Here is a 27,214-nt window from a genome sequence, read left to right as displayed (position 1 = left end):
CCAACAAGTTCATGTGTCATGTTAATATGAATGGTAGGTAATGTGAGTGTGTAAGTGAGGAAAAAGTCGGGATCCCTTCCCGGAAAATCCATTTCACGACCAGGTTGACCAACAAGCTTTGATTTATCTGCCCACCGGCCAAGCAAGCGGTGTAAGCGGATGTTGTAACCTGGCAATTGCAAATCTAAATGGCCAAGTTCTAGCTAAAAGCCTAGCAAACAATTGTGGAACATTTATACTTGACCCAAAGGCAGGGCACAGGGGATAACATGGCATTTTTTGTGTGGTCTTCCATCGTCAAGCCCCACATGTGACTTGAACTTACTATGAACTTGTAGCTTCCTTCAGCTACTTGAATTTCACAAGGAAGGACGTCTGTCGGGGTTATTAAATTACCTGGCTCCAGAAAGCCATAAACGACAACAAAATGAAATTAATATCAGCCCCATATGGTGAACCGGTTTTAAAATTGGCGCCACTAAATACGCAAACCATCTGGCAACTCCAGCCTATCCACATTTTCCGCCGATAACAATATCGAAAAACATAGAAATGAGCTCGTGAAAGCTCAAAACTATCGAAAGATTGTGCATCTCGCGCAAATTGTTCAAAACCAAGAAATTCCTTGTATTATTTCGCCAATATGGAAGACCAATACTCCCGGAGTTACGTAAAGACGGTGCTGCACTCGCTGGTGGTCTCATCCCCCATCTTCATGACCATTGATAAGCTGCAAAGAGATTACCGCACCGAAGAAGGCTGCAACGTGCCATTTGCCAGACTTGGATACAAAAGCCTAGAGGGCTTTCTGCTAGACCTTCCGGACACTTTTAGTGTATGTATTAAGCTTCCCAGTAATTGTCCAAGTATTTTAATGATGTCTATTTAACAGGTTACAGGCAGTGGGTTCAGTGCCATCGTGAGGGCAGTTGCCTCAACCAAGTCGGAGCACATTCAAAAGTTTGTCCAGCAACAAAAGAAGCCGAGCTACAAAAGAGGGCCAGGAAATCGCAGAAACCACAGATTCCACTACCAGAGTAACCAGAGATCTGATATGGTCTTTATAAACGAAAAGCCTGGCATCCTGAGTGCCAGACCGACCCCGAGGTCGAGCTATCAGCCACAAGTAGCCGTGTCCTGCCAACCCAATTATAGTCGCCTGCAATATCCTGTTAACTATCCCTATCAGGGATATATGCAGCCGGACCTGGTATCTTATTTAAACTATAGTAGCCAGATGTTCCCCAACTACTCCTTTAATCCGCAACAATACCCCAACTATAACAACTTGTCATATCCCGTCTACAACCCCACTTCTTGTATTAATTTAAACACTTTGGTTTGGGCCGGCTGGCAACAACTATCTAACTACTATATTGAAGTTGAGAGACAGAGGCAACTTACCCAGGCTATTCTTATTTCCCAGAATAAACTACGTTCTCAGCCGCAGCGGCCTCTCCACCCACAGCGGCCTCCACATCCACAGCCAATCAAAATTCCTTTAAAGCCAAAAATTCCAGCGGCCAGCAGCAACAACGCCAAAATTGGTGAAATTGTGGATTCTTTGTCAAAGCTGAAAGTTGTCCATGATACTGGAGAAGCTAAACAAAGTCGCCCAGAAAGTTTACCCGATGACAAAAGTGTACCCAAGTCCCCGGGCTCTCCGTCCTCTGATGGTGAAAAGCCATCTGATGCGGAATCAGAAATTATACTCAAGGATCCTTTTAACTCTGATGCTGAAGAACCCGTTGCTATTACAGCTAGTATTGTTGAAAAACTAGATTGGACCTCGAGCGATGAGGATGAGCAAGCTAAACAAGTTCCCAAGACCTCTGACACAAGAGAGGAAAAGAAACTGATCCCCGAGGAAGATTATTGCAATGGTTACTCCTCCTCTGACGACGGCATGGATGAAAATGCCATCCCAGCCTACGCTGTGGTATGATTATCTCTCCTTTTTCTAAATGGATATACCTTCAGTACATTCCTTTACAGGACGATCGAGTTTTAAATATCGACTATCCTGTAGATGCCGTTCGGTCCGGGTTCACACTTCCCCAGCGCGATATGGAAGACACCCTTGACTTAGATGATCGCATAGAGGTCCAGCTGGTGAGGGTCGACAATCCACACCAATTCTACTTCTGGATTTATAATATCGATATAGATTCCTACAAAGCCATGAACTCCAATATGCAGTAAGTGATATTTGACTGTCAAAATCATAAGTTTGATCATTTTTTCTGTCAGAGAATTCTACGATTGCCATCTCACGGATAAGTATATAATGCCACTGTGTCTGCTGACCACGGGACATCTGTGCGTGGTGCGATCCAACACGAACGGCTCCTGGCAGCGGGCGGAGGTCTTGCGCCACTGTCCTGGGACTAAGAAACCCGTTGAGGTCAAGCTAATAGACACTGGACACGTCATGAACGTAAGCTACACCGGTGTCAAGTACTTGATGAAGGAGTTTGCCAATTTGCCGGCACAGTGTTTCATTGGCCGGCTGGCCTATGTTACGCCCTGGAAGGGCCACACCTGGTCGGCCGATGCTGTTAACTTCTTCTACAAGCTTGTCTGCTTTCGCAGACTCTATGCCAAAATCGAATCAATCAAGGTAGGTCAGTATAGAATTAAAGAAAACTTCAAATAAAAGGTTTGTTCTTTACAGGACGATCTAATCTATGTGGTTCTGGTGGACCCCGATTCCACAGAGCACACTAGGAACTTGAACAAGGCGTTGATCGACTCTGGTTGGGTCCGGCGCTGTTACACTTGTTAAAATATTCACCATAGTTTAAGACATAAGTTCCAGAGTTGCATTTAGTATTTTGTCAGTTAATTACTTTTAAGAGGCAAATGAATGTGCCGCTGATCTCTTTATTTTCCTTCAAAACTTCAAACCTTATAATGAAACTCATTGTATTATTTATAAGGCAAACGCTGTCCTTCTGCTTTTGTTTTTTATTAGTTTACGTGTAATAAAATACTAAGTTACATAAATCCTTCCAACAAGTCGCTGTCCTCCACTTGCCTCGATTTATGCTCCCGAAATTAAAACAAACAAGGCTTGCAACAGAGATCTGCACGCAACTAAATAGTCTCATCCTGAACGGAAACTCTGAATCAGAATGGAAAATCATGATCTTGCTCGGCGGCAGGCCCGCAATAAATACTTTTAAATGTAACTGAGGCGATTTTTTGTTTTTTTTTTTTAACAATTCCCTATAAAAGACAACATTGTCTATGTTTTGTATATATATGTTGTGTATATAGTTGGTTTCTTGCCTGTTTCTTTTTTGTTTTTATCTTTTTGCTTTTGGTGACCGTTGAAACGACGGCACCCTGAGGTTGGTTTTTTTTTTAAGTTTTTTGTTAATATATTTTTTTGTTTTTTGTTTTTGTTGAGGCTTTTCTACTACGTTGTGTGTCGAGTGGTGTTTTTTGTTTGTTAGTGAGTGAAAAACTAATAGTTCAACTACTAATGCGCATTTCGTTAAATTTGCTTAAATACTTTTCATCTTTTTTTTTTTTTTTGTATATTGCTGAGTTCTGTTTTCCCTTTTTTGTTTGCAATGCGTATTTAAATATGCTATATAATCGCAATAATACATAATTGTTTGGTTGTTTGTTTGTTTGTTGGTTGCTCGAGTACATAATAGCTACGCGCATAAATATGTTTGGTATGCTGGTATCGCTTCGCTTCGTTTATATCATAAGTTGATGCTTGTCTGAGTGTCCTGTCTGAGTTACCTGCTCCTCCTGCTATTCTCCTTTTCAGCTACAGGTGTGTGTCTGGGTGTCTGGGTGTGTGGGAGTGGCATTGTGTTTGTAGTAGGTCCATAGGACTAACACCTATGTAGCAATTTAAAAGTCTATTCACTTCGTTATCGTTACAATATCGTGGGCATAAAAATTATTTGTAGATTTTTACTTTTTAAATGTCAGTATTTTTGTTTTGTTTTTTTGCGTGTGTGTGAGGGTGTGGGTAGTGGGTTGTGGGTGTTTGGCAAACTCCTCTATGGCTGTGGGCTGTATCTGTGTGGTTGTGATTCTGAATCTGATTCTGATCTGTCTGCTGAGTTGCTGAGTTCTTCTCTATATATCGTATAATTTATCTCTGTATGTACTCGTTTTCTCTTTTTTTTTTTGTTAATTTTCTTTTTTCGATTCTTATATTAAAGTCATCACAGTTAGCGGAGCTGAAATTATGAATAATTATTGAGGACATTTTTGTGTAATTGTTTTTTTGTTTGTTTTTTTTTTTTTTGAATTTTTTTCGTTTTTAATACGTTTTCTACTAAATCGCAATTGCATCTATAGAGTGTCTACCATAAATTGATTCTTTTTTTTATTAGTGTACTCTTATCGCGTCTTGGGGTTCCTTTTTTTACTAAATTATTATATACGCATGTGTTGGTGTTGTGTTTGTGTGTGTGTTTTGGAGTCCTGTGTGTGTTTAGTGTGAGTGTCCGTTTCATTCATCAATTTTTGCTGTTGGGTGAGTGAGTGTCTAGCGAACTGCTGGTTTCAGTTTCAGATGGTTGCCCGATGCCCGGAGGCGCCGCCGCTCTGCATCGTGCCTCAGTGTCATGGAGTGTTGCCCTCGAACAGAGCTCGAAACTCGCCGCTCCTCGGCCGGGGCAGACCCTCGCGTATCGTTTGCACCGGCTCAGCAATGCTCGACTCTGACCCATGCAGTAAATTCTCCTTGAGATCCATGTCACTAAGGGATACACATATTAAAATTAATTAAAACCATAGAGATAACATTGATAGACTTACTCATCTTTGCAGTCATCCGCCTCGGCAGCCAAGGCATTCACCACAGCCGTTATTGTGTTGGACTCCGGGTTGCTCAGCTGCTCGTCCTTCTGCTGCATTATGTTCGGATTCTTGCCAATCTTGTTCAACCGCTCGGCGGCCACAGTCTCCATGGTCTTGCGCATCAGCGGATACTGGTCCAGAACGCAATTGAAATGATCCACGCTCAACGAGAATAGATTGCAATAGGTTTCGGCTCGCACGCTGGCCACACGACGCGCATTGGTCAGCAGACAGATCTCACCGAAGTAAGAGCCGTCCGATAGTGAGGTGGCAACCTGAGAATATAAGGGTTTATATCAAGGATATCAGGATATACATATGTGTGTAAGATTACCTCGCCGTTGGCCATGACAATGTCCACCACGCCCTCCTGTATGAAGTACATCTTTGTACCGATCGTACCCTCCTTTATGATAATATCACCTGGAAAAGAAGTTATTATGAGTCTCCCTATAGCACCCTTTCTAGCTCAACACCCACCTGGTTGGAAAACTTCGTATTTCAGTTTGGTAACTACGTCGGAAACGAAATTCGAATCGGCATTAGCAAAAAAAGGCACTGACGCCACGAGGGATCTATACGATAGAAAATATATTCATTAATATACATATTTATTTATAGATTTAAGAAGATATAACTGTCTAATTTATACTACAACCAGCTGAAATAGGATATTAAGGATATAGGATATTAGATAGTGACAGATCGCCCACCTGCAGTTGTAGTTGATGACATCCTCGCGCAATTTCTCGCTCAACTCGCCAAGAATCAACTCCTCGTCGAAGAATTTACCCTGGTACCGATGCTCAAAGTATTCCGTTATGCGTTGCCGCATATCCCGAGGCAGCTTCCGATAGGCCATGTACTCCTCCACCTGTTTGACCTTCTCGCGATACTGACGCCGGCTAGAGTCCAAGCTCTGGATGAGATTGGTCGCATGACCGAGGAACAAGGCGTAACACGTGGCGCCGGATATCATCGATAGCATCGTCAGCCACATGTCTGTCAGTGATTGTGGTGGGAATCTAATAATAAGCAGATAAAGCAAATAAGTCTAAATATATTATGTTAATATGGTTGAGAGCTCACCTGCCGTAGCCTATGCACAACATATGCGACATGGCCTTGAACAACGCCCACGAATACTGCTCCAGCCAGTAGGATTCCTATATATATTTATATTTTTTTAATATGAGATACAAACCATTCACCCTTTAGGAGTAATAATTTAGTAGCGCACCTGCAACTCGTTGATGGAGACCCAGGAGTTGGATGGAAAACCCTGCAACATTGGCACTAAGAACTGCAAGCAACCGCTCCAATGGCCGATCAGGAGCATCATGCAAATTAAATTGAAGATCCTCATGAAAACCGAGGCCATATTGAGGAACTGCAACCAGAGAGGTCAATCAAAAAAGAGTGCACATCAACGAAAGCCCAACACCGCTCGTGTCTGTGTGTGTTGCTGTGTGTGTGTTTGTGTGTGTATGTGTGTGTTACATCTGTAGTTGTGAGTTCCACATATATATATATTTTTTTTCTGTATATAAAACCAAATGTCTCAAGTAAACGAGAGAGAAATAACCCAAACGAGAAAATAAAACTTGGAACTATATACGTTTTTTTTGGCGCAATTTGTGAAGATTTTTGAAAATAATTAATTTTTAGCGTTTCCAGCTACCGGTAAATATAACAGTTATTGCGGTTATGCCAATCAAAGCAACTAAAACAAACCAAACCACAGCCATTAAACAAGAAATTACTGAATCAATCAATCAATCAGCGCCTCGCCTCCGCCCACCACTCTGCCCGATAAGTATGCAACATTTAATACCACTTGGCCACTTGGCGGGTCTTCGGATCTCGGTACAGAGCGGCTCGGAGGCGATATGTTGGACATTAAATCCGATAAGATAAAATAAGATAAGATTAGTCTAGTGTTAGGCAATACAACAGTGTCCGGTGTGTACGGTGTGTACATTTTTTTTTCGTGTACAGTGTACAACCTGAGCAATCAATCCAAAACTCAATCAATCAAAGTCAAATTCAAATTCAAACCATTTCTACATTTCGAATAAGTGCAAAATCAGCTGCTAAATTATGGTACAAGTGCTCATCTTTACTTTTCTTTTGTTTTTCATAGTTTTATTTTGTATATTTTTTTTGTTTTTCAAACATAATTATGGACACTAAGCTGTTCAAACGTTCAAATTATCAAAATCGAAACTTGTATTTTACAATGAAAGCCTTTGTTTTTTGTTTGTCTGTTTCGTTTTTTTCTGACTTTCGCAGTTTGTTAGTATTCGGAACTACGTAATTCTGTACAAAAAAGTATTTAAGTAAACAAACCAACGAAATGTACACAAAAATTAACGAAAGCAAACGAACCGGAAACGGAAACGAAAACACAGCAAGAGCAGGAACACAGAGAGAGAGAGAGAGAGAGATTGAGATCGAGACGGTAAGAAAAAGAGGGAGCGGTATTGACATAAAAAACAAATAACGGTTGTTGCATTCAAGAATTCAGTGGCTGTAGCTGCGCAAGTGTGCGTGTACATGTGTGTGTGTGTGTGTCTGAATGTGGGTGGGTTTTACTCCAATAAAGCTTAAACTTTTATCTTTAAACGCGTTCCTGCTGAAATCTTTTGTACAACAGAAGAGTAACAGAAGAAGGAGATTTTTAACAAAATAATCAATTCACCAAAAAACCAAACCAAAATCCGGAAACAATAAATAAAAAACAGTAACAACTATAGCAGAGAAAAAATTGTTGCAAAAATATTCGAATCAGAAAGTTTTCAAAGGCATATCATTAAGGAAGTCTGGCAATATAATGAAACAATGATTAGTTGTATAATTCAATTAAATAAAATGCATAAAAGCTAATATTAACGCAAACTTTTTTCTCTGTGTAGTTCGGTAGAAACGGGAGCAAAGTTAGAGAGAAAGAGAGAGCGAGTAGAGAGTGGGAGCGGAAAGCGCGCAGCACAAAAGCGGAAAGCGTTGAGCAGAGTGTCGATCAAAGTGAGGTTAAGTTGAGTACGATAGATACGGTATAACGGTATTAGGTTAGGATATGTGGAAGCGTTCGGCACTGGCCCACAAATGTATGCTATAAAATACGAGTATTATGTGGCTAGATATAGTACAGTGTTCGTGTTCGATCCGATTGGTCGTTGGATCTGTTTGGCCTGCCCCAGATCCTTGTTCTAAATGTATTATATAATTTGTTTCGGTGTATGTCTTGGTGTCTGGATCTAAATCCTAAAACCTAAGGAGAAAGCAGCGCAACTATTACATTTCCTATATATACAATGTAGTGCATTGATGTCTTTTTTTTTATTGTTTCGTGTTTTTACAACATCTTGATCCGTGCTGCTTTTTTTTATTTAGTTTTATAAGCAAAAAGCATTCAAAACACACACTATACACTGCGTAGCCGTAACATCTCCTGAGATCTGTAGCGTTTTCATGCTCTTCGCAGCGATTAAGTCAAAACCCAGCTAGTCTGCGGCGGAAGAATTATATACGAGTAGCATTACGATAGTATTTCCGTTCATGCCCAACATGCATGGAGTCAAAAAGCTACGATATCTAGCGAATATATTATATATTACATTATCCTCTCATCTCATCTGATTCTACGTTATGGGAAGAGCATGAAAATACCTTCGATTCTGGACCGAAGACTAATTACAAAATGGATTGTGTTTTTGTTTGCTGCTCTTTTATTTTTTTTTTGGCTAGACTCTCTTCATAATTTTCGTTTTATTGAGATTTCAATAATGCATCAAATGAGAAATAGAGATTATGTATGGCAATATCAATTAATCAATCAATCAATATGGTATATAAAAAGGCAGTCTCAGAAAATTTACAGAACGTACGAACGAACGAACATTAAAATCAAGCAAACATGATCAACGAACAATCGAACAATCGAACGAACGAACAATCGAACGAAATTATGCACTAAAACTCAATTTCGGCCAAAACATTCCTCAAAAATGTGAGTCATGTTTCGAACCAATAATACATAATCATAATTTCAATCAATCAAGGCTTTTGGTTTTTTTTTTTTTTGTTTGTTTATCAATATATACTGAAATTTGTTGTGTTTGTTGATTTTTGATATCATTTTTTGTTTATTACTTTTTTTATTTGGGATGGTTTACCTTGAGAATTAGGTTGCTTTTTGTCAAGCCATCTTTGTCTTTTCTGTGCATTCTCCCTCTGCGATCAGCACTTTTTTTCTGTAGATTCTGCAGAATCTAAAAACCATATATATACACAGGTATTTTAGGCCCTGAATTCAGCTAAGTTGGATTTTGTATTTGTTTTGTTTATTTTATTTTTGTTAATTCTTATTGGTTTGTTAGTCTAAAACTGATTTTCAAAAGCATCATCATCGCTTACGTTGAGCGTTTCAAAAACAAAATAAACATAAATCATAAGCTATACGGTGGTTTCCAAATTTTAGGCTGAAGAAACTGTACTTGTACGTATCTCATGGGTGGGGGATCTTATGGTGGGGGGTTTGGGAAGTGGGGAACACTGGATAGTGGTCGGGGGAAAGGATCAGGACATATAGAGAGATATAGGGCCCTCAGAGAGACTTTTTTTTAAAAGAGTTTTTGTACAAAGTGCAATGAAATTTATCGTTTCGAGTGCTTCAAAATCGGCAGAAAAATGAATAGGAATATATATATTATAGAATATCAGAACAGAAGCGATAAATCGAAGACTCAACTGAAGAAATGTGGAAAGAAAGCAAAGGACTCTTCCCGCGGCACAAGTGAACAAGTTCTCAAGCTTAGCGAGCGCGTTAGATGGTTAGAAAAAAATAACCCAAAAAAAAAGGATATACACTTTCGATTCAAGTTTATTACGAGTATGTATGTCTGGGTGTATGTGTGTGTAAGAGAGAGAGAGTAGGTGTGTGTGTGTGTTCTTGCAGTACTTGGCCTGGAGGGATATTGTCAAGATATACATATCTGGTCTGAAGGACTCGAAGCGCAGCAGGCGCACAACACGAAACAAACATCGGGATTATTTAAGTCACACAACTTTGTATAATGTACAAACTGAGTTGGCTTTATGGTACAGCGATTGTCTGGTTCTATGTTTGATTGGCTTTATAGACACACATTGAGGTTGGAGGTTGAGGAGGTACGAGTATATATATATACTTATCAATATTTGGAAAACAAAACGATTGGTAATCGAACGCAAAGGATTCAAAAACGTTTAAACGGAAATCAAAGACACAGAGGTTCCAGATAACAACTCAAAGAAAATACAAAGTTTGAACATTTCTGCGCGTCATCCACAATTTCTCAAAACTCTATTTTAGTTAGTTTTTAATTAATATGTTTTTTTACTGCCACACACTTGTACACGTACACATGTAACAAAGAAAAGTGAGCACTTTTTGGGGACACTGTATACATATTATATTCTCCCCTGACCACTGACTAACTGCAGTTACCTATGAGTTCTGTCCTTTATCCTACATAGATCCTCAAATCTGTTTATATTTTGTGGTGTGGAGTGAACGAGTAGAGTTATGCTGATCTTACGGTTGAGAATTTGGAGCAAACTAAAAAGAAGTTGAAACTAAAGAACGGGGATTATCGGGGATGAAATCAAGGTTCTCAAAAAGTGGAAACAAAAAGTTTATGACAAGGGAATAAGTTCCAGTATCAAAGAGATATTATATAAAATATCAACTTGATCTGATTGTTTAGATTTCTTAACTTTCCCATGATTGTATCGTACAGATGTGTGTTCGAAAAAATGAAAACCAGGGCAGGATATTAAACACTTTGTTATGCAAAACAAAAGATAGAAACGAAACGAAAACTGATACTGACACTGACACTGAAACAGAAACTGAAGAAAACGCAAATAGAACTTAAAAAACTGACAAAATGAACCGGGGTGTACTCACATAGACCTCCTCCCATTGGGACACGTAGCGCACCAGGCGGGAGAGCCGCAGGAGGCGGACCAGAGACAGGAGCTTAGCCAAGCGCAGGATGCGCAAGGCTCGTCCGGCATGCAATATTTGAAAAGAATCAGAGAAATCCTGCAATTTCATAATCTTAATCAAAATGTTGCGTACTGTTTCTCAAATACATTAACTTACTTGATTGAAAATTAAAAATATATAATCTAGCGGTATCGACGAAATCAAATCGAGAAAAAACCAAGTTCTTAAATAGTGTTTAGCTATAAGCTTTGGATCCAATATTACTTGTTCAGCGTTGTCTTGTTGCATAATTCCTGAAAACAAATACATTCGGGCGAAAGATAATGGTTAAGCAGGGGAAAGGACCATCGTGGAACCACTTTTCAGGGACTCTCAGGGACTTAAAGGGCTTTTTTTACGTATGTATATTTTTGATGGATTAGTTGGTGCAAATTACCTGTTCTAAAATTGACTACAATATCTATTAAAAAAATAGTATCACTTAGGCAGTTGAAGGCAATCCATCGTGTGCTCAGATCATCGTTGAAGAATGATATTGCGACTGGCAGGATAATAAGATTTGCTACTAATAATAAAAGCATGCAAAGGTCCCAGTAAAACCTGTAAGAAAAGTGAAGAAAAATGTTACTCATACGCCCTGTATTCCCTTTTTTTTAACCAAATAATAAAGTATGGACAACGCTGCGTATACTTGATATTGTTAAAGACCTTACCTGAATGAACTGCACGGGTGTATGACCCAATGCCCGGAAGTTTTCTGACGTATTCGCTCCTTGACGAGTGCCTTTCGGCTGCCAAACAGTTTCATGGCCAGTCGGTTGTCCGTTGGCTGGAACCATGATTGCAATTGACTTTTTAGGAAATTCGCAGAGACTTTTTCCGACACGATCGGTATGTTGGGCATGGGCTCCTCTTTCGGAGTGCCGTACAACGACACGTCATCAAAGTGTACCTGTTTGAAGGACATGATACTCAGATTACTTAGTATCCTTTTATACAGTTGCCTAAAAAAGCTGTCACAGTCAGGGGTCTTGCTAAGAGGTTAATGATAAAGGTTGAGTGTTAATCGTGATATGATCTAGTCCTGTCTCGTGCTAGTTGTATAAATAAAACCTTTGTCCTTGCCATTTCGGTTCCTTGGTCGCATATTAGCAGGGCCTCATCATCGAAAGCGGTGACCAGGGAGTCGGTGCAGGTGTTCTCGAACGAAATGCGGAGATCGTTCTCGTTTACATTCAGCACCGAGCAGTAGGAGCAGCGTACCGATTCCTCACTATCCCCGCTCAGCAAGCTGTAATGGCATTGATACACAAATAAAATATAAATAAAATCCCGTTCGATAAACAAGGAAGCTACAAGCTGAATTTATGCCACAAGGCGGTCAGGCCGAAAAAAAATGAAAGTGAAACTACGTTTTGGGGTTGGGGGGTTTCCAGTTCACTTTTTTTTTGGGTGATTTACAGGTCAGGTTTTTACAGTTTCTTAATACCCTAACAAAGGGGTATTGTCAGTTGATATTTGAAGTTAATAATTATAAAAGTTTAAAGATTAAAGCAGTCTACAAGAACCTTTAGATTTTTACACATATTTGGTTGAAATACTTGATTTTTAGGGTATCCCCCTCATCGATCCCTAAGCTAGGGCCTCCATTTCTGGTTATTTTTGCTGATTTTTAATTGTCGCACACGCACAATCTACAAGTCAACAAGTCCAAGTGGAATCTGAGTTGCTGAGCCGCCGGGGCTCACCTTGTCCGCTAACTATGTAGATGGTGACTGTCAAGGTTTCCCGGAGACCCAAAACCGGCCACCTCCCTTATGCCCCAAGCCCCCAGACGGCTTGTATTTTGTATTTTTTAGGAGCTGCCACAAAATAAAAAAACCACTAAACACTGAACACTAACAAATCGCGTGGAATAGTACGGCTGTTATGGATATTATTCACGGCGGATCGGTACGGATCGGATCGGCGGGAGTCTATTGTTGAAGCCGCGAGGAGACGCGTGCTCGTAGTTACGTTATTTATTTATGTAGGTTTTCATTTTTTTTTCCACTATATATTTTTTTCAGCATTTTTTATACGTAATTCTTTATTGTGTGTTGTGTTTGGGCTTCTATTATTACCGCTCTCATTTTTATTTCGCCTGTTCACACTCAATTGAGTGTAGTTTTTAAATGGGAAAGTTTCGTTTTAATTAAGCCTGATGAAGCTGATTTAATTTAATCTTGACCGTCATTGGCATTAGCCTAATGAATTTATTAGTTATTGTTGCCGACCGACCTGGCCGCTCAGTGTATTAAATTTCAAACCCAAATGGGTATTGCATTACCCGATGGATGCACTACTATTCCAAGGGATTTGGGATTCGGAAGCGTTTTCTGTTGTGGTTTCGGAATTTATTTCACTCTATTGGCTTTTTGTTTATTTGTTATTATTGGCGGGGGGGTTCTCCTTGTCTATATTTGTTATTATTATTAATGTTGTTGCTGGCAACTGACAACTGCAAACTGTCAACTAGCAACGTGCTGGAGCAGATGTTTTTCACTGATTTGATGACTGATGCGAGCACACACTCACACAATATGGTCTGCCGGCGAATCGGAGAAGTTCAAAATACAATATGGGGCTATATATATAGAGATATTGTGGGGAACAACGGGTACTTGGAGTGATTACAGCGGCAAACTTTTTGCGACTAGCGGTGGTCGCTCGGGAATCGCTTGAAAATCGCCGGCAAACACTCCGAAAACCGAACGGCGCGACTTCGTAGCGTTTCGGAAACGCCTCGGGGCGATCCTCCTTCTCGGCGGCCAAATTGTGGGTGGTTTTTATTTACTTATTTATTTATTTATATTTTACTGGTTTATGTGTGTTTGTTTGTTGATCTTACCTCGACTATCAATTGCCGGACAAACGGATGGACGATCGGACGGTGGCAGGAATTGCAGTTTTGCTTCCGAGAAGAAATTGGCTTTCAATTGCCTAATTAAATAATTGAGAGATTGACACTGTTCTTTACTAGTTTTTGTATGTTTTGTTTTCTTGTTTATTAAGCCACATATACGAGTGATGCTGCGGCGAGTTGATAACCTGTTCTGAACCCCGCCGGCTGTTGCACAATAAATAAATAACGAATTTGTGTTGCCTTTTAATTGATTTCGCGACGAGCAGCGACGCAAATTATGACTGCTGCTCTTGCCAGTAATTCGATGTCTTCACAAAAAATGATGCCAATAAAAGCACCGAGCCACAAAACTGGAAAAACTATATCCGAAAACAGCCGAACGAGTCAGCCATTCCCATGGGGGGCGGAGAATATAAACAAACCCGGCGATTCCGAATCGAAAATATTTCTACTGCTACTAGATGTTATGCTAATGTATGCGTCTGTAGATCGTTTTGTTTGGGCTTTCGGATCAAGTAAAAGGAGGAAATAATGCCCGGGGTTGTGTTCTCGTTTCGCACTCGTCTAGGTCGCTATTTTATGGAACTATTCACCTGCCCCGACACTCTCTCTCTATATTGAATGGCAATCGCAATCAGACTGATAATGGAAAACACCTTTCCGCTTATCGATTCAATTATCAGGCAAAAAGCAAACAAAGTTTCAGGATTTCAAGCACAGCACAGCACAGCACAGTATTGTAATTATTTTCTATTTTATTTTCGAAACTCTGGATCCGCTGGCGGGGTTCAGTGCTCGACGGGCATTAGAAGCTTATTGCTGGAAGCGAGAAGCTCGCGGAGTGAGAATCTCGGTTTGACGACGATGGCATTATGCAAATTTCCGGCGATAAGCAGAGCAAAAAAAGTCAAGAAAAAAGCACTCGAAAAAGCAAAAAACCGGTAAGAGACGGCTGAGACGTCGCTTTGAATACCCGCCCGTAATTCCCGGCTGTAAGCCGAAGTAATGTTTGAATGTATTTTCGATTCTTGGAACTAAGAAATGGGACGAATGGAAAAATTTGTAGGTTTCGGTTTCAGGGAACCCCTTTTGCATTCCAAGATTACCTTCAGAGATATTTATAAACTGATTCAATGGTAATTTCAAACTGGTATTATTGCCTGGTACTATAATTATTGTAATTTTAAAATTGTATTCTTAAACTAATTTCTAGGGCTGGGGCGAGCATATGCCGTAGATTTCTCAATGGAACCAGTTTGGAAACAAAAAACAATACAGAAGCCATCGGCCAGACTGGCAATCATTTAAATTCTTATGTTCTACAAGCTTGTTTTTGAGTTTTGCATCTAAAGCTTCCATTGAAACTAATCAGAAGCAACCAATTAATTTAAAACTTCTAACAAATCTTTAATATTAATGAAACAAACTATAAGTAAAAATAAAAATTTCAAGTTATTACCAGAAAATATTAGTTATGTAAAAACCTTTTTTATAATAAATGTAATAGTTTTTGGTTATAAAAAACATTCTTTATAAGCCAATTACTAAAATAAAGAGATACTTTGAACTCAATAATTATCTCTCTTTATTTTTTTAAACAACTTTTAACGGTTATTTAATTATTCAAGTCTTGAAAGTCTGTCTCCAAAATAAAGATAATTATTAAGTTCTATACTTCCAGTTTCAAAAACGCATATTGTTTTGATTTTATGGACTTATTGGAAATATTGTATTTTTAAGAAACTAGTTTATTTATGAAAGCTATTAAGTAAATTTATAATTTATATAAAGTATTTTTTCTAACCCCATAAATCAACTAAAACTAAATTATTTCAATACTCATTGTTTCAGAAACCATATCAGAAAATCAAGAAAAGCTGATTATTTTATTACTCACCGATCGCCGAGCTTGCCTTTGTGCCGCCGGATGTGCCGGCGATTGAAGCTGTTGGTGCACGAGGTGGAGGTGGGCCTCGAGGGATACGGACCCGGATGGTGGCCCTGGGCCCCGAAGCTGTGCAGCTGGAGCGCCGCCTTGAGATTGGCGGGCGCGGTGGCCGAGGAGTGCGGCTGGTAGTGGTGGTGGTGGTGGTGGTGTTGGTTGCTGTTGTACGGATACGGATACGGATAGGTCACCCCAGCACTGGCAACCGTGATGGTTGACTCGCCGACAGGCTCGTGGGTCTCCTGCTCCGGCTCGTGCTCCTGCTGCGACCCGTTGCTGGAGGAGTGGCGAGTGTAGTCCGTGGGCGCGCTGAGCTGGCGATTGAACTCGGCCTTGCGCCGGGTGAGATCCGTGAGGCAGTACTTGTTCAGGTGTCCGTTGCTGCTCACCGAGCTTTTGGGCGAGACGGCCGCCGCTGTGGCAGCTCCTTGGCCGAGTCCCAGTCCCAATCCGAGTCCCAGTCCCGATCCTGATCCTGCACCTGCACCGTGGCCCTGGGCATGCAGCTTGTGGCATGAGTTGCTGCTGGCGCTGAGCAGGTTGCAGTTCTTTCCCCCGCCGCTGCTGCTGCTGTTGATCTTGGCCGCCAGCGAGTGCGGCACCGGAGGATTCTTGCCCGTCGCCGGAATCGTGTGGCTGCTACCTGCGACGCTCCCGCTCTCGCTCCTCACGGACCCCCGATGACCGGGCAGGGTCTTGGATGCCTCTCTGGCGCTACCGCTACCGCTGCCGCCGCTGCTGCTGGTCTTCCCTTTGAGGGAACCGTTCAGCAGGAGCTGTTGCTGGCGGGCAGCTACCGCGGATAAGGCCGGCAACTGCTGGGATCTTGATGCGCAGGATACGGATGCCGAGGAGGAGCTGGCTGGCGCCGAGCTGGATTGCTGCTGTGGCTGCTGCGAAGTGGAGGCCACCTGCGGCTGCAGCGAATGCTTCTTCTCCACCAAATACAAATTCAGATACTTGTCGCCCGGATGCAGCGAGTTGTCCGACACGGCGTTGGACTTGCTGATGATCTGACCCTTCTTCTTGGCCGTGCGCGTCTTCAAGGAGAGATTGCGCAGTTTCTTGGACTGCTCCTTGATCTTGTTGGTGCGCAGGAACGAGGGACTGTTGGCGATGCACTTGAAGATGTAGGTCTCGTTCACCAGCTGCTGCTTGTCGCTGCCACTGAAGTCGTACTCGCTGCTCAGATTCAAGTTGAGATTGGTCAGATGACGTCGCTCCCGTTCCCGATCCCTATCTCTGTCCCTGTCCCTATCTCGTTCGGGGTCTGGGTCCGGATCAGGGTCTGGCTCCGTCTGGGCCAACTGCTGGTCGCTATAGTGGCTCTTGAGCAGGGAGCTGCCTGCTCCAGCTCCAGCTGAAGCTCCCTCGGAGGCGGCGGCACTTAGGCTGCGCGAGTACTCGTGGCAGGCATCGTAGAGCGCCAGAGACTGGCCACCGGTGCTACTGACGCTCTGCGTCCCACAGCTCACCGGACTGTGGCTGCTGTCGAGGATCCGGAGGCCGGTCCGACTGTCGCTGGAGTTCTGCTTGGAGATGCCGCTGGTCGAGAGCCGGCTGCTGCTGCTGCGCTGTCGTTGTTGCAACTGTTGCAGCTGCTGCTGCTGGTGTTGCTGTTGCTGGTGGAGATTCTGTTGCTGGTGGTGGCGATGCTGCTGCTGCGACGACTGCTGCTGATCATCGGACGCCTGCTGGCCGTTGGAGAGACTCACCAGGGACTGGCGCACCAGGTGCTGGTGCGAGTGGGAGTGCCGCTGCTGCTGATCGCGACTGTCCGGGCACAAGTTGTCGCGGCTGGCTCTGTTCACATCCCAGGGGGGCATCCAACAGTGTCCGGAGATCGCGGGCGAATCGAAAAAAGAGGAGACACCAATATCAGTATGACTCTGGAATGAATGTGAGCCTCGAATCTGGCAAACACTCGAATATATCTATTTCAAATTGGCAAGCAAGCATCGGAGGAGACTCAGAGGTTCAGAGGGTGAATGCCACGCTAAAGTGAGCAGGAAACAGAAACAGTACGTTTACGGTTACGGTTACGGATAATATATACATACATGTGTGTGTGCGGGTGATGGTGTGTGTGTGTGTGTATGGAAAACCGCGAGACAAACAAAGAAAATTCTTAATTATAAATATTGATTGTGCAACATGTGAGAGCGGTTAAGAGGGGGGGAATCTAAAGCAATGGCGAGGGGTGTTTGGTGGGTTGGGAGTATCGCATTCCCGGCATGTATGTGAGTTCATCAGTACAGTAGGTACTCGATAAGGTACACCATTTATTTACTAATGCATCAGAAACATGATGAAGTATTCAACTATTTTATTGTTATTTTATAGCCTGGGAATGCTAATGTTTATGTCCTCAACTCAAAGCTTAACTATAAATATTATTCTATTATTCTACTATTCTATAATATCTTCATTAATACCCTCAAGTACTATCCCTTTTTTAAAGAACCCACTGTAACCGCAATGTGTGATATAATTTATAAAGACATCCATATACAATGGTTGACATGCTCATCTGGTTTCTGATCGCGCGAAAAATTCAACTAAATTAATGTATGCCGGCACGCAGGCCTGGCACTGATATAGCCGCAGATACAGATGCAAACAGAGATACAGATACCGATACCAGATACCAGATACAGATACACTGGCGCTAACAAATAACTAGACCAAAGATATACAAGTACCAACGCGTGCCGGAATAGAACTGAACCCGATTCGGCACAGTGGGCGGCGGAAGTGCCCTAAATCAAATTGGCCAAAACGGGCAAATGGCCAAGATAAGATAAGGCTGCGACAGACGGCTGATAACTAGCTTGGCAAAAAGCAAATATAAAGAGCGGAAGCTGCATATTTACAAATGACTTGGCGGTAAAGTAGAACCGTTTGCCCCACTGTCAGTTGGGCAATCAATGCGTCGAAACGTGAGGCAAACTATTGTTGACACAGCCAGCCTGGCCCAAAGCCTCTAGCTAGCAGCCCCCAGCCCCCAGCTCCCAGCCTCTAGCCCCCAGCCCCCTTTTGGTCATGAACAAAGAGGGAAAACAATTGCCAGCCCTATTCTACGAAATGCGTGTACATCGGAGCTTTTCCGATTCTAGTTGAGTGCGAAAATTGCCGAGAATGATGATGATGATGATGGGTTGAGCAAACAGAGCATTTCCCAGCACCGGAATCGGATACGGATTCGGATTCACCATCGACTCAAATCAATTTCGGTCAATTAGGTCGCCCTCTCACGCCATGGGCGCAATTATCCGAATTTCGGTTCAAATTTGAATGGAAATCGGAATTGGTAATGGAATTGTAATCTGGATTCAGTGCAAATATAAAAGTAAATATGTCAAATATTTGCACGCCACTGCTACAGATATAGATTCTCATGCTCGTTCTCATTCGGATTCAGATACCAATCCCAGGCACACACATAGAGTGGGTCGACTCCAAACGAGATACGAATCGCACATCCGCCGTCCAGTGACGCCTCTGGCCAATCTCGGACCTAATCTGGCCAAAAGTCAATTTTCGAGAAGGTAAATCAAAGCGAAATCCCGATGGGGGCTAAGGGGATGGCTGTTCCTCTATCTGATGGCTTTTTTCATCTCGGACTCGAGTGTTTGCCACCTGTCAAGTGTTGCAGTCAAAAGTTTCCCTTGCCTCTTGGCTACACTGAGAGAAATGACAGCTTTTGTTGGTTTTCTCATTCAAAAAATCAATATAAAGTCTGTTCGAATTTTCTCTGTTTATTTTAAGCAATTATAACAATTAATTTTTAATTGAAAATGTATTTAATCTTGATGGATTAAACCCATAATTTAAATGTTTATAAGATCTAGATTATAATGGGTTCTAAATTATAGATTTCTGATTTTTAATTAGTTTTTGTCCCGGAAGACCTAAGCTTGAAAATAACTATCTCACTTTTAAAGCCCTCTGAGAAATAAAACAATATCTTTATGATATTCTATACACATTTTCCCCAAGTGTATGGCAATCTTATTGGACCTGTCCAATGTCAACTTTGTCGTATTGGAGTGGCTCTCAGGGTAGCGGATTAGCAGCATTTCGGAGCATGTGCTGCCCATCCTCGAGAGCGTGAGATTGGAGGCCGAAACGGGTCCGGCGGAGCAGGTTTCCGCCATCGAAAATCAACCTCGAAGTACTCCCCCACCGCCCTGGCTCGGCCGGCCCCTGCAACAGCACAATATGCCTCAATTAATAATTCAAAAGCCAATTGAAGGCATTAAGCGTAAATTCGTAAGGCGTACGTAATTGAGTCGCTGCCCGAATGCCTGCATTCCACTTTGTTCATCGAAATTAAATCAAGTGCAGCATCTGAAAGCCCCTCCAGTCGGGGGAATCCACCACAACTATATATGTATTTAATATCTCAAATAAATATCTTAATGGAGCTGTATAAGTACTGACCTCAAATAGCTTTTGCTCTAATTTTCTTTCAGATATTTTAATGTTCTTGAACTTTGCCCAGTTTTGCTCCAAACATGACCGATTCGTCTATTTTTAAATGCATTTTAGCCAATAATGTTCAATATGCAATTTAATGGGCCTTGAACCGAAAGGTACTGCCAGCAAATATCAAACAAAATTGAAAGCAAATTGCCAAACATGCCACTCTGAATACATTTCGATGTAAACAAATTACGAAAATTTCCATTTTTAGTGCAGCAATGTTTACAATTGCCTCAATCTACAAAGGCTTCAAAAAATCCAAAATCTATTTATCTATTCCTCTAGACAGGGAAAACAATGCAAATTACATTTCCTTTATTTACTTTTGGGGTTTATTTTTTGACATATATTATTCCGGTGGAAAGGAAAACATTTCTGTTTCCATAGATCTAAACTTTACAAGATTTTTCTGGTTATTTGAACATTTTTAACTTGTACTTCGAGTCATATGATGGCCCCATAACCTCATACATTTTATCAGCTTATCAGGACGACCTTGTTTTGTAAAGACCTTGCCCCATCAAGGTCATTCATATAGCTCTCATATAGTCACATGATGTGTTATTTATGAAAATGTGATTTTAAATTGTTATTAAATGAATGACTTGAAAAGATTTCCGGCTCAGAGAACGCAGTTCAGATTATATACACAAATACCATGATTTTCGGCTAACCAGAATTCAGAATTCCAAAAATTATCCATTAATTATAGCGACAGCAGAGCAATTAATAAATCAGTCGGCAAACAAAGAAATGCTACATCACATCCACTTGGTTCATGCCAATTGTAAATAAATTTTGATTCGGCTCGGGTGATATTTATATGGGAATCAAGGTTAAAATCAGCTAAGGGTTCGTGTTTGTTAAAGGGGGATTTCAAAAGGGGGGTGTTCGGGTTAAAGAAGATCTCAAGCAGGCATTGGAAAGAGTCGTTTAAGCGATGCATTCGAAACGCTTGTATTTGTGAAAGGCTGTTTGGAAAAGTGCATCAAAGTTAATGAATTTACTTTCGCTAGCAACCAGAACCTGCGAAGCACAAAAGTTGAAACTGGCAGGGGGGGTGGAGCGGGTGGTGCTAGTGGGTTGAAAGGGGGATTTGTATAAAAAAACTTGCAGCAAAGCTAATAGCATTAAAAAAAAGTGTTTTTATAGTTCTTAGTGTTGCAGTTTTTAATGGTAATTGGAATGTAGCAGTAGAGTAGTATTTAGTAGTAGAACTAGTAGCAGTATTAGTAGTATAGAAGTACCATACAGAGACTACGATCTATATATGAATAGATAGAGATTCAGAGACACGGAGAGACAAAAAAAAATGGTAGGAGAGATAGAGAGAGAGAAAGAGAAAGTTTTAGGAGAAAAATATTCGAAAGTTCTTCGGCGGTACCTTCACTGAGTCCACACTGCTCCACAGAAACTGTGAGTTGGCTAAGATTTTCAATTTTCGATTTACGATTTGTGGTTTTGATACTTTTGGTAATTTTTTCGTATTTTCTTATATTTCGGGTTGTTTTTCTGTTCTTTTTGCTTTCTGTTTTCAAAGTTTTTGTACTTTTAAGCAAAGTTTTCTGCAATAAAAAACAACAAACGACAAGGACACAAAATAAATACAAGTTATTCAAGTGACGAGTAACGAAATCAGTACGAAAATCTGTATGAAATCAGGGAAATGAGCCAACAAATAAACAAACTCGAAACGAAACAAACTAAAAGCAAACAAACTGAGCGGGAAATAACTTAAATGGGATTTCATCGGGGGAGGTAAGAAATTAAATTAACAATGCACAGAAACACAGACACAAGGAGTCCTGCCTCCTCCATGTGTGTGTCTGTGTGTGTGGAGGACTGGCTGCTGTGGAAATGTGGAACTAGAACTAGCTCAATTGGAAATATCGGACTTCCTTTTTTCAAACACAAAGGAAGAAGAGGAGCAGCAGCCAAAAGGCTTATCTGTAGCTCTGCCTCACTCACTCACCAAGTCGCTGTCTCTGTCTGTTATATCGAATGTGTATGAGTGTGGGTGTGTGAGTGTTTGAGTTTTAAGCCATGAATGTATGAAAGGCAACAACAATGCAGTCGGCAAGCGCTTATCAATGCACACACAAACACACACCAACACACAAACAAATGCAAGCCAAAATTCGGTCAGTGGTTTAATCATTGAAGTAAAAGTGAATGCTTCCGCTAACACATACACACCCACACTCACTCTCACACTGACACACTCATTCACTCACTCACTCACTCACTAGCACAGTGACGCCTAAATGTATGCAATTGCACTTAAAGTACTTTGACACTATTTCCTAACGGTGTTTTGTATTGGTAGTGGTGGTGGTAGTGGTGGGTAGCGGCCATTGTTGTCGGCCTGGCTTGACTTTTAATCTAGTTTCGTAATTGCATTGACTAGAGTGACGGATGACCCCTTCACGTATTGTAGGAGGCGGTGGTGGTGGATGGTGGGTGGTGGTATATGGTGGTCAGGAAATCAGTTCACAGCAGGACATAAAGGGGAGCACTTAGCCTGTCGCTCTTTTCACTTAATCACACACACACACTCACTCACTCGCACACTCACACACACTCTGATGAACGTGAACGGTAACAACAACAACAATAACAGCAATTGCAGCAGCAGCAACAACATCAACAACAATAACAGGGTAACTCAAGAAACAAGAAACAAGAAACAAGAAACAGAAACATCGGACATTGAACGAAACAAAGTGTAATGAAACGTAAAGGAACAGTGAAAAGAAACGGAACATGACGAACATAACAGGATCCCCAGGGTGGAACATCATACAAAATATTACTCATACGACCTGTAGTTCCAGGTTCTAAAGCTTAGGCCTACGAGGCGCATGATTAATATTTTTACATTTAAAATTATACTTGCAAAGTTTAAATCTAAAATATATACTTTCTTAAAGTTTAAGCCAAAAATATGTATTCTCTTGAAAATATTACTCATACGACCTGTTGTGAAAAGTTTCAAAAATTGTAAACTATTAATCGTATGAGTATTAGAAGTAAAGTATATTCTATAATACCTTTCAGAAATAATCAAGTATACGCCCTATATTCTTCTATATAAAAAAAAAACTTTAAAAATAAAGCTCCACCCTTGGGAAAAACATTTATATCAATTTTATTATAAACAAAACCATAAAAACATAAAACATTCATCTCAAAAACCGTACAAAGGGGTGTGAGGGATCCCCATCATGACACATAAACAAGAAATAGGGATTTTTCTCGCACCCCCGATAACAGTACAGGATACTTCGTGCACAACAACAAAGTACAAGGACAGACAGAATGGTGGTTAAGTGAGTTTAGAGTTGTTGCTTCATACCGTTGATCGTTGGTAAAGGTTCCGAAGGCTCCAGGACCGCTGACTCGGCGCTGAGTGTGTTTAACGTGCATTTTTTTGGACCCACGCCTCCGCCGTTGCCACGTCCTCGTCCTCGCCTACGTCCGCGTCCACGTCCTCGACGCTGCCGCTCCCTGCAATGTCACGTCACCACCGACACTTGAATCCGAATCCAAATCCGAGCCACATCGAACCACCTCTCGTTCTAGGCTAACGAATAATAGTCTCGGCTTGTTGGGTGTCTAGTTTGTCGTTTAATTCGAGGGTTTTGGGGACTTGGGCTTGGTTTTTTTTATGATGTTGCTTTCGCTTACGCCGTACTCCGTGCTATTGGCGCCCAAGAGGCCCCGCAATGCCCGCTGCAATTCCCGGCCTTGTCATGTTTCGTTTATATATGTAGGTGTATACTATATATGTGTTGGGGGTGTATAGGTGTTGCAGGTGTTTTGGGGTGTTGCAGGTGTGAGTGCAACTTCCGCTTCGATTTTTGGCATTAACTAATACACAGGTAAACGAAAATAAATTGCCTTTCGTTGTGTTACTACGCTCTGGCTGTCTCACTCGCTCCACATCGCTCCTCCATATGAGTTTGCTGGATTTTTTTTGGGGGGTTTTTAGACTTTAGTGGAATTATGTTTTAGGTTAGGTTCTCTCTGGTGGGTTCGTAGGTGTCTTGTTGAGTAACGTCGTAGGTTCGTAGGTTCGTAGCGTATCTCTCTAAAAGGTAGCCTCTAAAATAGTCAACAGCACTGCTTGTATTGCTTATGGTTCTTCACTTTTCGTTTTCGTTTCTCGTCTGCTTTTTATCAGCTTTATCTGTTTGAGTTGCGTGTATAATAATACCATATGTTACTATTTATAGGTTGGTTTTAGTTTTAGTTTACAGCGCTTCTTTATTTCGTTATTATTATTATTTTTCTGGGGTTATTCGTTTGTACTCTGGATTATAAATGTCGTTTTATCCTCTACGGTATAGTTATTGTAGCTATATTTCGGTTGGTGGAGTACAGATGTGATGGTGGGGCCTGGTTATGGAAGTGGAACTGGAACTGAAACTGGATCAGTATCCTGGAGCTGAAACTGTGGGCAGGGGTGGGCAGGATCGGAATCCGAAGTCCGGATCGTTGAATAATTTATCACAAAAAAACAAACTAGCTGACGCGAGGGATTATGGATGATGACGACAGCTTAGTGCTCAGTATATCCTTTGCCTTCTACTCCTACTCGTTGTCCTTCCACGGCCACCGCTGCTCCCCTGCTTAAGTTAATGTTTGGTCATGAAAGTTTAACGAACGCACCGCGTTTTGGCTTTGCGGTTGCTCTTTCGCTTTATATATTACGTTTTTTTTCGCTTTGTGCTTTTTTATTCTGTGGCTTTTGAGGCAATGGAAGCTATGCGAGTTAAGGCGGAGTTACGTCAAGGGAAACCCAAAAAGCAGGTAGCTCGAATTCGTCCTGTGTTCTGTGTCCTGTGTTCCTGTGGCCTATCTCTTGGCTGCGTGTGTATCCGACACGTGCCAGGCGAAAATGGAGACCGGACCCGGATCCTTGGGCCGTTCTTCGTCGGCCTTCGTCACCCAATTAATGCATTAATCGCCCTCGTTACTTATTCAGATGCAATTTTCAGAAAGGCCTAGGTCGTGGTTCGAGGGCAACAACAACAACAATAACGACAACGGTAAAAAGGATTAAGGCTCAGGAATTTGGGAGCTCGGGAATGGGGCTTCGCTCTATCGGCATTATAAAAATAAATCCATACAGGTAGATTTACAGACTGATGTTTTTTTTTCTGTTTAGTATTAACTATATAATTCGCATTCGCGGCTACAGCTAGGTATCTTGTATATATATCGTAGGTGTATATATATCGTATATGTATATATATATTTTGTATATAGAGAGGCAACTACTTGGTAGTTTTAGTTAGTCGTTAAGTGCGTTTATGTTGCGGTTATTTGATTTGCTTTCCTACGGGCGGAGACGCTCGTCTCACTGTCTACAAACTACGAGGTTAGTTCCATTACTCTATCTCAACGGGGTATTACGCTCTATATCCTTGGGCTCTATATATCCTTGGGGTATTCGGTATCGTCCAGCGGTGAACAAACGGCAACGAACTACGGTCTATGTGTTTTATTATTTTTTTTTATGGATTAGAGTTTATCTATAGCACTTGGTATTTTTTTTATTATTTTGTATATAGCGAGTGTCTTTTTTGTATATTTTTAAAAGTAATTTTTATGCTTGACTTTGTTTTTTTGGGTTATGCGCCTATAATTTGCTCAATTTCATTGTTGCAGGTACTTTGGTTTTTTTTTATCATTACTTTCTATTTTTGGAAATCGCGTGTCCTTTGTTTTTGTGTTCTGCGTTTAGGCGTTTCCAGGCCGACTTGCTGCTGACGTTGATTAAATAATTCTGCACTTGGAGTTGTCCTTCTTTTTTTTTGTCGCTCGTTTCCGCTTTTCCCTTAGTTTTGTTTCTATTTTTATTTCATTTTCATTTTATTCATTCGTTTTTGTCTCTTTTTGTTGTTTTCTATTTTTTTTTGCAAGTAGTTCTATTTGATTATGTAATTATGCTTGGTTTCTTATTGGATATTGAACTGTACGTGTGTCCTAGGTCCCTATTTGTATTGGTATTAGTGTTAGTTGTGAGTGTGCGGGTGTGTTATATGCGATTTTTTCAGCTGCTGCGGCTGTTTGTGGTGGTTTCGTTGGTTTCGTGGGTTGTGCGATAGACGTAAGTGGTTCGTCATCAACATTTTTCGCACATACATACACAATTCACGGGCGCCACACGTTCGTGTGTGCGTGTGTATTGGTGGGCATGTGAGTGTGCGCCTCCGCCTGTTCCTCAGCGTGTGTGTGTGTTTGTGTGTTTTGGGTATAGGTTGGAACTTTATTGAATGAAACGTCAGGCGATTTGATGAATTTTAAACAAATTATTTATAACGCACAAGGAGACACACACGCACATGCGAATATTAAGAGAGGACACACACGCACGCAGCCACTAACACACTCTCACACACACACACACACCAGAACAACCAACAACAACAGTGGTGGCATGAAAAACGGCACAGGACACAGGACACAGTGGCAGTGGGTGGAAGGAGCACTCAACGAAGTCAAAGAAGAAGAGGAGGAGAAGGAGGAGGAAGAAGAAGAGAATGTAAGAAGAAGCAGCGCAGGTGGAAGGAGCACAAGATAGCCCCGAAAAAAGTGGGAGGAAGTGCACACGTTAAATCAATGCTTCTTTTGACCTCTATTACTTTTTCGTCCTGCCTTCCGATTCTCCTGCTTTCCCCACTTGTCCTCGTCTCCTTTGCTTCTTCTTGATTAAACTCCTTTTTTTCCGAACCCACGACTACCTGGTACTTTTTTCACTGCCTCTGTTACGGCACTATTTTTTTCCGCTCTATATACCAGTTACACCCTCACTAGATCTCGAACTTAATTTCATTACTTATTTTTTCCTTTCGCTCGCTTTCGTTTTTGAATTTGATGGTTTATTTTTTTAGGTTTTTTTTTATGTTTTTTGTTCTAAAGTTATGTCGCGCTGGCTCTTTCGTTTTTTATCGTTTTTTATCGTTTTTTCCTTTTTTTTTTAATTGGTGTTTAAGTGTTTATCACAATGCTGCATTTGTTTAATTTTGGAATAGAGATTTTTTTGTTGGGC

At 41.3% G+C, this 27,214-nt stretch overlaps 2 protein-coding genes and 1 long non-coding RNA gene across 10 annotated transcripts; 2 read left to right on the top strand and 1 right to left on the bottom strand.

The window, feature by feature from the left end:
• The first annotated feature begins 538 nt into the window (after positions 1–538).
• On the top strand, positions 539–3,236 carry LOC6494221 (tudor domain-containing protein 5). 2 transcript variants are annotated; one of them, XM_001960679.4, is made up of 6 exons: positions 539–835; positions 893–1,210; positions 1,427–1,939; positions 1,996–2,198; positions 2,251–2,620; positions 2,675–3,236. In XM_001960679.4, exons 1-6 carry the CDS (start codon positions 644–646, stop codon positions 2,783–2,785), a joined length of 1,707 nt encoding a protein of 568 aa, XP_001960715.2. In that variant the 5' UTR covers positions 539–643; the 3' UTR covers positions 2,786–3,236. The 2 variants fall into 2 exon arrangements, with proteins under 2 accessions (XP_001960715.2, XP_014762673.1); XM_014907187.3 differs by having other exon boundaries at positions 893–1,939.
• Positions 2,929–26,156, bottom strand: LOC6496331 (potassium/sodium hyperpolarization-activated cyclic nucleotide-gated channel 2). 6 transcript variants are annotated; one of them, XM_014908277.3, is made up of 15 exons: positions 23,513–26,156; positions 15,625–17,475; positions 11,948–12,113; positions 11,536–11,774; positions 11,259–11,422; positions 10,979–11,115; positions 10,781–10,933; positions 9,006–9,101; positions 6,071–6,220; positions 5,920–5,996; positions 5,544–5,855; positions 5,311–5,405; positions 5,165–5,253; positions 4,789–5,105; positions 2,929–4,729 (listed from the first exon to the last, which is right to left on the bottom strand). In XM_014908277.3, the coding sequence occupies exons 1-15, from the start codon at positions 23,581–23,583 to the stop codon at positions 4,594–4,596; spliced, it is 4,053 nt and encodes a 1,350-aa protein (XP_014763763.1). In that variant the 5' UTR covers positions 23,584–26,156; the 3' UTR covers positions 2,929–4,593. The 6 variants fall into 6 exon arrangements, with proteins under 6 accessions (XP_014763763.1, XP_001960714.2, XP_014763770.1 ...); XM_001960678.4 differs by having other exon boundaries at positions 10,781–10,918; XM_014908284.3 differs by lacking the exon at positions 9,006–9,101.
• LOC26515052 lies at positions 14,314–15,299 on the top strand. Of its 2 annotated transcripts, XR_001408771.3 has the most exons (3): positions 14,335–14,668; positions 14,767–14,863; positions 14,941–15,299. It is a non-coding gene; the product is annotated as an uncharacterized LOC26515052 (long non-coding RNA). The 2 variants fall into 2 exon arrangements; XR_004310003.2 differs by having other exon boundaries at positions 14,314–14,863.
• Positions 26,157–27,214: the final 1,058 nt, after the last annotated feature.

Source organism: Drosophila ananassae, chromosome 3L (assembly GCF_017639315.1).
Source record: "Drosophila ananassae strain 14024-0371.13 chromosome 3L, ASM1763931v2, whole genome shotgun sequence".
In the NCBI taxonomy this organism is placed as follows: Eukaryota; Metazoa; Arthropoda; class Insecta; order Diptera; family Drosophilidae; genus Drosophila; species Drosophila ananassae.
Note: the sequence above shows the minus strand (reverse complement) of the source record. Positions and strands in the feature narration are given on the sequence as shown.